Raw genomic sequence first — 12,113 nt, forward strand, 5'->3', positions numbered from 1 at the left:
GTACTCCTGTGCCCACCCAGTACTTATGTAGTGGATGGGAGACATTGACCACGATGGCATGCAACTTGGACAGCATCCTCTTTTCAGACACCACCGTCAGAGAGTCCAGTTCCATCCCCACAACATCACTGGGCTTACGAATGAGTTTGTTGATTTTGTTGGTGTCTGCTCAGCCTGCTGCCCCAGCACACAACAGCAAACATGATCGCACTGGCCACCACAGACTTGTAGAACATCCTCAGCATCGTCCGGCAGATCTGAAAGGAACTAAGTCTCCTCAGGAAATAGAGGCGGCTCCGACCCTTCTTGTAGACAGTCTCAGTGTTCTTTGACCAGTCCAGTTTATTGTCATTTCGTATCCCCAGGTATTTGTAATCCTCCACCATGTCCACACTGACTCCCTGGATGGAAACAGGGGTCACCAGTACCTTAGCTCTCCTCAGGTCTACCACCAGCTCCTTAGTCTATGATGCCACAAAGATGCTGCCTGGCTTGCTAAGTTCCTCTAGCATTTTGTGCATGTGGCTTTGAATTTCCAGCATCTGCAGCTTTTCTCTTGTTTGAAATCCTACGTTAATCCGAGTTTTAAAGATAAAGACTAACTTCATTTGTCTGATGTGCATTGAAACATACAGTGAAGTGCCACTTTGCATCGATGACCAAATTTTGTACTGGGGATGCCCACAAGCATCGCCATGCTCCCTGCACCAACCTATCATGCTCACAACTTATTAAAGCGAACCCATACTGTACAGTTTTGGATTGTGAGAGGAAGACAAAGCACCCTGAGGAAACCCACATGGTCACCATAAAGCGATGCCCCAACTGCTACCAAAAGTGGGGCACCACGTTACCATGGCAACCCCCATTCTGCCCACATTACTATCATCACTAGCTGTAAGTGGGTAGTCTCATTTATATTGCTTCATTTCCTTCTTTCTCCCTTCAGAGATCTATCTCTAGCACCACAGAACGAAGCAGGTACAAAATATGAAGCACAAGGGATATAAAGATGGCATTTTTGTTTACTTCATCCTCGTGTCATCCGGGGGGATCATCTCACGTGTGTGCGTCGGTCCATTTAAATTCACCACATACAGGGAGATGGTTGGGTTCTCCTGGCCAGCCTGTAGGTAAACGACAGGAATGGATTTAACTATAGACTGATGAATGGGAGGAACGATCATTTCAACAACAAATGCAGACTGTAAAGAGCTAACTTGCTTGAAGTAACATTTGACAAAATTTGCCACAAACCCTAAGAAACACTGCCGATGCATTTTGACAAATAAAATTGACCCTTACTCATTTCTATTCTGATCCACATATTTTATTTGGAGGAGACTTGAAATCCCTTGGCCCTATTTGTAAGCAACTTCCCCCTTTACCTTAGGATAAGGGTACATCCTTCCAGTCGGATACAGGGAGTTCAGGTACATTGGTATTTCCATGGTGGGGACCCTTGAGTCATTGATGGTGGCATAAGCCAGCCTGGCACCATCTGGAGACCACCAGTGAGCGACATTGGTTTTGAGCAGCTCCTCTGTAGAAATAAGCAGAGGGCATCACCGTAAGACGGGGACCTCCATAACACTCCTATCCAACAGGAGGTGGTGATCCAAAGATTCAAAAAGATAAAAGATTAGTTTTAATGTACATCAAAACATACAGTGAAATGCAGCATTTTGCATCAAATCAAATCAGCAAGGATTGTGCTGGGTAACCTGCACACGTCACCATACTTCTGACGTCAGCGCATTGCGCCCACGACTCGCTGACCCTAATTGGACGTCTTCAGAATGTGGGAGGAAGACGGAGCACTCATCGAAAACCCATGTGGTCACAGGGAGAATGTACAAACTGTGTACGGATAGTGTCTGGTTCTGAACCCCAATCCGTGAACGCTGGTGTTGTAAGTGATGTGCACACCACCACGCTACCCTGCGTACATATCACCCCCATTCCCTGCCTGTTCATGTGTCTGTCTAAATCCATCTTCAATGTTGCTTTTCTAACGCCGGCAGCACGTTCCAGGTACTCTGCCACACTCTCTGTAAAAAACCTGCCTCAGAGATCCCCATTGAATTGACCCACTCTTACCTTAAAACTATGCCCCTAGTGTCTGACATATCCACCGCGGCAAAAGACTCAACTGCCGACTCTCTCAATCTCTCATATGATTTTATAAGCTTCTATCACTAATAATCTGAGCAATATCCAGGTGAACCTCCTCTACATCCTCTCCAAAGCCTCCACATCTTTATGTAATGCTGAGACCAAACTGCATACAAAACTCCAGATATGGGTTTACCACCAATATATTTCCAGGTTCAGCTTTGCTGACGCTAAGGTCTTTGACACTTACAGGCCTGTCATTTGATTTTTCTACTGGCTGTTGGACAGAGCCAGGAACTACAATAACAGCATGTTCTTGTACAGAGACCAGGATACCAATTTAGTTCTCCAGTCTTTTCAGAAACATGCCACGCAGAACATTAAAGAGATCAGTTTTTATCTGTCACATGTACATTGAAACATCAAAACAGAGAGGGAAAATGTATCGTTTGCATCGAGGATTGTGCCTGCAAATGTTGCTGTGCTCCCAGGTCAACATAACATGCCACGGCTCACTAACCCTAACCTTGGAATGTCAGAGGAAACCCGTGGGTTATGGGGAGAACATCCAAACTCCTTACATGCAGTAGTGGGAAATAAACCCCAATCTTACACCAGGCACTGTGTTAGGCTAACCGCTAGGCTACAGTGCCATCCCTCACTCCACCACTTTTTTTTACATCTTGTTAAGCTACTCCACATTATTGCAACCAAACCTGGAGAGCAACAGTGTGATTGACCTCATTGGGATCAATTGTACAACTCATCATTGCGCAATCATGTAAAGTAACGAACATGCTGTAGTTCCCACATCAGTGGTTTGTCCTACTTGACTGATAAGATTTTAACCATTCCTCCAGCTCCTCAGATATCCTGAGATGGTCAAAATGTTTTGCACTGTCTAAGTGCCTTCGGTGGTCTTTGAAAGAGCCCTTCAATCAGTTCCCCTCTTCTTCAGTCAGTCCCAATCCCTGTTCTTTAATCAATCCCTTCTCCCTGTTCTTCAATACATTGCACTCCTCTGTTCTTCAATTAGTCCCAGCCCTTGTTCTTCAATCTGTCCCATACCTTTTATTTAATAGTCCCATCCTCCTGTTCTTCAACTAGCCCCAGCCCTTGTTCTTCAATTAGTTCTGTTCCTCCTGTTATAGTCAGAGAGTCACAGAACACTACAGGACAGAAACAGGCTCTTCGGCAAATCTAGTCCAAGCCAAGCTAGTATTCTGCCTTCTCCTTTTGACCTACACCCAGACCAGAGCCCTCCATACCTCTCCCATCCATGTACTTACTCAATCTTCTCTTAAATGTTGAAATCAGACCCACATCCACACTTGAGCTGGCAGAATGTTTCATACTCTCACTACCCCACCCCCGAGAGAAGAAGTTGCTCCTCATGTACCCATTAACTATTTCCTCTTTCAACCTTAATTCTATATTTGGTGTCACCCAACCTCAGTGGAAAAAACATACACACAACAGGTTCAACAGACGCACGAAATTCAGAGTAATACACATAAAATGCTGGAGAAACTCAGCAGTCAGGCAGCATCTATGGAAAGGAATAAAGAGTCAAAGTTTTGGGGCACGACACTTCATCAGAAGAAGCCTTCAATCAGTCCCAACCCCCCCATTCTTCAAATCAGACTCAACCCTTGATTCTTCAATAGTTTCCACACCTCTGTTAATCAATCAGTCCACCCTTCCCCTCCACTTTTCAATCAGTCCCCCTACCCAGTCCCCTTGTTCTTCCTCCACTTCCCATTTCTGAGCCAAGCAGAAAATCCATGATCATAACAGCATGAAACATCATGGAAAGTCAATCTTGATGGGCTGAGTGGCTTCCTTTTGCACCTTAATAGCTTTATGATCACTGGCGCTCATGTTAAACGATCTCTCCACATACAGTCCACACAACAAACCTTTGGAAAATTGAACAGCAGTACAAAATTTACTTCTGGCTTCTGTTTGCTGAGAACAATGCTAGAGCAATATGTCCTGATGAAGGGTTTCGGCCCAAAACATCAACAGTTTATTCATTTCCATAGATGCTGCTTGACCTATGGAGTTCCTCCAGCATTTTGTGTGTGTTACTCTGAGTTATTTAGTTTTTTTTATTTTTATTTACTTAGCAACATAGCTTGGAGCAGGCCCTTCGTTAGATAGCTCTGGGTCTGTACTTGCTGGAATTTAGAAGGATGGAGGGGGAGATCTCATTGAAACTTTGTGAATGTTGAAAGGCCTAGACAGACTAGTGTGGACAGGGTAGGCGTGGAAAGGATGTTTCCCATGGTGGGGGAGTCTAGGACAAGAGAGCACAGCCTCAGGATAGAGGGGCGTCCATTTAAAACAGAGATTCGGAGAAATTTCTTTAGCCAGAGGGTGGTGAATTTGTTACCACAGGCAGCTGTGTAGGCCAGTTGTATTTAAGGCAGAGAGTGACTGGTTCTTGATTGGACATGGCATCAAAGGTTATGGGGAGAAGGTCGGGGAGTGGGGCTAAGGAGGGGAAAAAGGATCAGCCATCACTGAATCCATCTTTGAATGGTGGGGCAGACTCGATGGGCCAAATAGCCTCATTCCACTCCTATGTCTTATGGTCTTTGAACTTTGGGAGGAAACCAGAGCACCTGGGGAAAACCACACATTTCACAGGGAGGACGTACAGAGACTCCTTACAGAACGGTGCCAGAATTGAATTCTGGATTCTGGAACACCCCGAGCTTTAATAGCATTGTGCTAACCGCAACGCTACTGTGACACCCGTATTCCAGAACCTACAGAATCTCTTTGGTTCTTCCTGATACTTATTCTCTTTTGTGGAGTAGGGTCAGTAAGGGGATGAAAGTCATGGAGATGGGGGATGTGGGTTAGAGTGGTAACTAGTAACTGCGGGTACATTACAGCACAGAAACGGGACTTTTGGCCCTTCTTGGCTGTGCTGAACCAATTTTTCTGCGTAGTCCCACTGACCTGCACCTGGACCATATCCTTCCATACACCTCTCATCCATGTATCTGTCCAATTTTTTCTTAAATGTTAAAAGTGAGCCCACATTTACCACTTCATCTGGCAGCTCATTCCACACTCCCACCACTCTCTGTGTGAAGATGCCCCCCCCCAATGTTCCCTTTAAACTTTTCCCCCTTCACCCTTAGCTCATGTCCTCTGGTTTTTTTTCTCCCCTTGCCTCAGTAGAAAAAGCCTGCTTGCATTCACTCTATCTATACCCATCATAATTTTATATACCTTTATCAAATCTCCCCTCATTCTTCTACGCTCCAGGGAATAAAGTCCTAACCTATTCAACCTTTCTCTGTAACTGACTTTCTCAAATCCCAGCAACATCCTTGTAAACCTTTTCTGCACTCTTTCAACCTTATTAATATCCTTCCTGTAATTTGGTGACTAAAACTGCACACAATACTCCAAATTCGGCCTCACCAATGCCTTATATATCCTCTCCATAACATTCCAACTCTTACACTCAATACTTCGATTTATAAAGGCCAATGTACCAAAAGCTCTCTTTACGACCCTATCTACCTGTGACGTCACTTTTAGGGAATTTTGTATCTGTATCTGTATTCCCAGATCCCTCTGTTCTACTGCACTCCTCAGTACCCTACCATTTGCCTTGTATGTTCTACCTTGGTTTGTCTTTCTAAAGTGCAATACCTTACACTTGTAATCCAAGTCACGTGCTAGTCTTGACACCATCAATAATGGTGTCGAGGTCCTCATTGATGTACGATGGACGAACAACAACCTTACACTTGTCTGTAGTAAACTCCGCCATTTTTCCAGCTGGTCCAAATCCCTCTGCAAGCTTTGAAAACCTTCCTCACTGTCTACTTCACCTCCAATCTTTGTATCATCAGCAAATTTGCTGATCCAACTTACCACATTATCATCCAGATCATTGATATAGATGACAAATAACAATGGACCCAGCACTGATCCCTGTGGCACACCACTAGTCACAGGCCTCCACTCAGAGAAGCAATCCTCTACTACTACTCTTTGGCTTCTTCTATTGAGCCAATGTCTAATCAAATTTACCACCTCTCCATGTATACCTAGTGACTGAATTTTCCTAACTAACCTCCCATGCGGGACCTTGTCAAAGGCCTTACTGAAGTCCGTGTAGACAGCATCCACTGCCTTCCCTTCACCCACTTTCCCGGTAACCTCCTCGAAAAACTCTAATAGATTTGTCAAACATGACCTACCATGCACAAAGCCATGTTGACTCTCCCCTATAAGCCCTGCCTATCCAAATACTTGTAGATCCCATCTCCTAGTACTCCTTCCAATAATTTACCTACTACCGACGTCAAACTTATCGGCCTACAATTTCCCGGATTACCTTTAGAGCCTTTTTTAAACAAGGGAACAACATGAGCTATCCTCCAATCCTCCGGCACCTCACCCGTAGATACCGACATTTTAAATATTTTAAATTTATCGCAGCAGAGATGGAGGTAATATTCAAAAACACAGGATTCTGCAGATGCTGGAAATCCAGAGTAACGCACATGAAATGCTGGAGGAACTCAGCAGGTCAGGCAGCATCTATGGGGAGGAAGAAAGAACTAATGTAGGGACACCTTAATTTCATTAAGCAGAATTCACCCAGACTGTTAAGGGTTAAATTCGCCATGTATGTTACATGTTATGCGGCATGCTATTATGTTTTGGAGGCAGGGTTTTTTCTGAGGTACAGATATATGATATCGCCATTTGTTTGGGGTTGGAATAAAGTGTACGTTGGAAGTAATTACACTCGTTTCGATTTTTGTCGACATTCCTACAGAAACATTTTAGGGCAACACCCTTCAACGGCACTGGAAAGGAAGGGGGGAGATGCCAGAATAAGCAGGTGGGAGGGGAAGGAGGACAAGCTGGTGGGTGATAGGTGAAACAGATGAACAGGTGTGTGGGGGGAGATGGGATGGAGGTGATAAATGGAAAAGGTATAGGGATGAAGAAGGAAGAATCTGACAGGAGAGGAGAGCAGACCATGGGAGAAAGGGAAGGAGGAGGGACATCAGAGGGAGGTGAGGAGAAGAAAAGGGGTGAGAAGAGAGCCAGAATGGGGAATGGAAAAAGAGAGGAGGTGGAGAGAGAGAGAAATTACCAGAAATTAGAGAAATCGATGTTGACGATGTCAGGTTGGAGGCCACCCAGATGGAACACAAGACGTTGCTCCTCCAGCCCGAGAGTGGCCTCCTCATTGCAGAAGAGGGGGCCATGGACCAACATGTTGGCATGGGAATGAGCAGTGGAATAAAAACGATTGGCCGCCGATCAATCCTGCCTGTTATATTCAATCAGCAGAGTTACTATTCTGCGTTCTCCTGCTTCAGTTGGTCCCATGCCTGAGTACCACTCAATAGTCATTGAAAAACAGCAGCACCTCAAGTACAGGAGGCAGCCTGTGTAGAGGCTGGAGCGACTGAAGAATAGTTTGCATGAAAATGGAGATTAGTTGTACCGACTGTGCACTTAATTGCTACTGAGATGCATTTCATGAAGCAATGTATAAATTATTCAGCACAGCAAGTCAATATTTACAAGATTCTGTAGCAAAGTGACTGAAATAGCACATCTTACATTATGTTCCCAATAGACAGGCAATGTCAACTAAGCCTATTGCTTGCCCTAACTAACTGTCTGGCTGAGTACACTCCTGGACGAGGTCAAATGACATGAATATGGATTAGAGTCATAAGTAGGGCAGACTGGACGTGGATGTTTAGCTCTCTGTGAGAGAGTTGAGATCACACAGTTTGAGGCTTGGTGCTCAGTGTCCTCCACGAGGGTCTTTATTCATCATCATTAGAGAGTCCTGGGGTCCATACTGAAGATCAAAGCCCATCAGAAGTCTGGAAGTCTCAACCCCAGTCTTACTCCTGTAACTTTTGGCACACTGACTAATCAAGCAGCTATCACTCTCCACCTCAAATAGACCCAGTGACTTGGCCTCCACTGCTGTCTATGGCAATGTATTCCACTGATTCACCAACCTGGCTGAAGAAATTCCTTCTCATTTCTGTTCTAAGAGCCCAAACTAACCTGCCAACCTATGACTTTAAGCAATGTAAAACACACTAAATGCTGGAAGAACTCAACAGGTCAGGCAGCATCTATGTAGATAAATAAATGTCCATAAGACCATAAGACATAGGAACAGAATTAGGCTATTTTGCTCATCGAGTCTGCTCCACCACTCAATCACGGGTGATCTGTTTTTCCCCTCCTCAGCACCTCTCCCCGATGAAGCGTCTTGGGTAGAAACGTCGACTGTTTATTTGCTTCCACAGATGCTGCCTCACGTGCTGAGTTCCTCCAGCATTTTGTGTGTGTTGCTCTGGGTTTCCAGAATCTGCAGGATCGGGATCACTTACCGTATATTATTACTTTCAGCAAAAACAGCATCATGGTTCAACAAAGTACCGACATGCCATGGCTTTGGATATTCCGATGAGCCTGATCTCATGTGTGAAGCACAGCTACCCAGTAAAGGAGGACTCATTGCATTCTGAGCCGCAGAGGTCCATCAGAGTACAGCAATTTGTATCAGGATAATGAACCTTTTCATCTGATCAAAGTATAAAACATTTAGATGGGAAAGGCTCAGAGGGACTGGCTTGCTTGGCAACTTGGTTGGCATGAATGAGTCGGGCTGAAGGGCACGTCTTCTTGCCGTGTAATTAGGAATCTATGGCAATCTCTTCCCACAACAGATCTTGACATAGAGTGTCTCGTTCAGGGTTCTGGTGACTTGCAAAACACATGATCCACCTAATGTAGCTAACTGAGTCAAATAAGGGGCCTCCAAACTGGGGCTACACACACAAAATGCTGGAGGATGTTCCAGATGAATGGTCTCGGCCAAATATGTTGATATCCATCCTCCTCCAAAGATGCTGTGTGACCAGCTGAGTTCCTCCAGCATCTTGTGTGTGTCTATCAGGTCACCTCTCATCGTCCGTCACTCTAAGGAAAAAAGGCCAAGTTTACTCACCCTATTCTGATAAGGTATGCTCTCCAATCCAGGCAACATCCTTGAACATAGTACTCCAAGTGGGGTCTGACTAAGGTCTTACATGACTTTAACATCACCTCACAGCCCTTGAACTCAATCTCATGATTGATGAAGGCCATCACACCATAAGCCTTCTTAACAACACTGTCAATCTGTGCAGCAGCTTTGAGTGTCCTATAGACACGGATCCCAAGATCTCACTGATCCTCTACACTGCCGAGAGTCTTACCATTAATATTATATTCTCTCTTCAAAATTGACCTACCAAAATGAACCACTTCACACTTATCTGGTTTGAACTCCATCTGCCACTTCTCGGCCCAATTCTACATCCTATTGATGCTCCGTTGTAACCTTTGACAATCCTCCCAGACTATCCACAACAATCCCAACTTTTGTGTCATCAGCAAACTTTCTAACCAACCCTTTTCCAGGTCATTTATAAAAACCACAAAGTGGCGGGCTCCCAGAACAGATCCCTGCGGAACACCACTGGTCACCATCCTCCATGCAGAATACAAACCATCTACAACCACCCTTTGCCTTCTGTGGGCAAGCCAATTCTGGATCCACAGAGCAAGGTCTCCTTGGATCCCATGCCTCCTTACTTTCTGAATAAACCTTGCACGGGGAACGTTACTGAAATCCATATACACTACATCTACTACTTTACTTTCATCGATCTGTTTTCTTACATCCTCAAAGAATTCCATTAAGCTTGTAAGGCACGACCTGCCTTTGACAAAGCCGTGTTGACTATCCTTAATCGGATTATGTCTTTCCAAATGCTCATAAACTCTGCCTCTCAGCATCTTCTTCAAAAACTTGCCCACCACTGAAGTAAGACTCACTGGTCTATTATTTCCTGGGTTATCTCTATTCCTTTTCTTGAACAAGGGAACAACATTTGCAGCCTTCCAGTCCTTTAGTACCTCTCCTGTTCCTATTGATGATGCAAAGATTATCACCAGAGGCTTAGCAAACTCCTCTCTCGCTTCCCATAGTAGCCTGGGGTATATCCCATCTGGTCCTGGTGACTTAACTTAATACCTTTCAACAGCTCCAGAGCATCCTCTTTCTTAATGTCTATACACTCAAGCACTTCAGTCCACTGCAAGTCATCCCCACAATTACCCAGATCCTTTTCCCTGGTGAATACTGAAGAAAAGTATTCACTTAGTACTTCTGCTACCTCCTCAAACTCCATGCACGTGTTTCCACTATTGCACCTGATTTGGTCCACACCTGACTGTTTATTCCCCTGCATAAATGCCTCCTGACTACACTGATTTCCTACAGCATTTTGTGTGCGATTCTCCCTAACGCCAGGTAAACACATAAAAGAGGAAGGGGCTGAAGGTTAACAGAGCAGAAACTCACACAATGGTGAAAATTTTCTGTATTTGCGCTGGGATGCTATAGGCACTATGCTAATGTAGTGGTTAGTGTTACGTTACCACAGCGCCAGCGACGCAGGTTCAAATCCACGGCTGTCTGTGAGAAGTCTGTACGTTCTCCCCGTGACCAAGTGGGTTTCCTCTGGGTGCTCCAGTTTTCTCCCACATTCCAAAAACTTACCAGTTAGGGTTAGTAAGTTGTGGGCATGCTATGGTGCAGTCAGAAGCACAACCGCGTTTGTGGGCTGCCCCCAGCACATACTCTAACTGCATTGGTCATTGATACAGGTGGCGTATCTCACCGTACGCTTCGATGTTTCAATGTACGTGTGACAAATAAAGCAAATCTTAAAGCTAATCTCAAATAATCAAAGCATGATGACCAATGGCTCAGTGTCTTGAGACCACACCTGGAGTATTGTGTGCAGTTTTGGTCCCCTAATCTGAGGAAAGACATGCTTGCCATAGAGGGAGTACAAAGAAGGTTCACCAGATTGATTCCTGGGATGGCAGGACTTTCATATGAAGAAAGAATGGATGAACTAGGCTTGTACTCGTTGGAATTTAGAAGATTGAAGGGGGATCTGATTGAAACGTATAAAATCCTAAAGGGATTGGACAGGCTAGATGCAGGAAGATTGTTCCCGATGTTGGAGAAGTCCAGAACGAGGGGTCACAGTTTGAGGATAGGGGGGAAGCCTTTTAGGACTGAGATTAGGAAAAACTTCTTCACATAGAGAGTGGTGAATCTGTGGAATTCTCTGCCACAGGAAACAGTTGAAGCCAGTTCATTGGCTATATTTAAGAGGGAGTTAGATATGGCCCTTGTGGCTACGGGGATCAGGGGGTATGGAGGGAAGGCTGGTGCAGGGTTCTGAGTTGGATGATCAGCCATGATCATAATAAATGGCGGTGCAGGCTCGAAGGGCCGAATGGCCTACTCCTGCACCTATTATCTATGTTTCTATGTCTTGTTATTCCTCATTCTGACACTAGAGGGACCCATTGAACAGCTCATAGCAGTCCATACGTTGCACAGAATCTGGAAGTCAGGCATGAGGTTGAGAGGGATGAAATGTAAATCAGCCACGATGGACTGGCGGAGCTGGCTCAATGGCCTGATTCTGCTCTTATGTCTCATGGTCTCATACAGCCTCATGTGTAGGGTTGCAGTTACCAGTGCAAGCTACACACTTTGCAATGAATTTCTATTTGAAGTATAGATACAGGCAGTCCCGTTCCTGAGAACTGACCATAACCCAATCTTCCCATAAGCTGGAAATGAACAGAAACCGCTGTGATGAGAGAATGAGCAGGCACGGGAAGGGCTGACACAGTGATCAGACCTACTCAGCGCTCCCAGTCCTCTTGACTCGACCCATCCCTCGACTGCCGCAGTTCATCTGGGGGAGAGGAGGACATGAAAATATCCCATTCCCCTCAGGCAGAAGATGCCTACAGCCCTACAGTAGCTAGGAAATCCACACACAGCTGAACAAAACAGCGTTCCTCTGGGGCCAAGATGCAAAGCACATCAGCACACTGCAAATAGC

At 45.1% G+C, this 12,113-nt stretch overlaps 1 protein-coding gene across 1 annotated transcript in view; it reads right to left on the bottom strand.

Annotated features, from left to right (window-relative positions):
- Positions 1–12,113, bottom strand: part of dpp6a (dipeptidyl-peptidase 6a) — a 515,918-nt gene that overhangs the window by 147,192 nt on the left and 356,613 nt on the right. Inside the window, exons 9-10 of the mRNA XM_072254436.1 lie at positions 1,389–1,543; positions 1,030–1,127 (exon numbers count right to left, since the gene is read on the bottom strand). Of these exons, the coding sequence (XP_072110537.1) occupies positions 1,030–1,127; positions 1,389–1,543 (253 nt within the window). The remainder of the gene's footprint in view (positions 1–1,029; positions 1,128–1,388; positions 1,544–12,113) is intronic.

The sequence above is a fragment of the Mobula birostris genome, chromosome 3 (assembly GCF_030028105.1).
Source record: "Mobula birostris isolate sMobBir1 chromosome 3, sMobBir1.hap1, whole genome shotgun sequence".
In the NCBI taxonomy this organism is placed as follows: Eukaryota; Metazoa; Chordata; class Chondrichthyes; order Myliobatiformes; family Myliobatidae; genus Mobula; species Mobula birostris.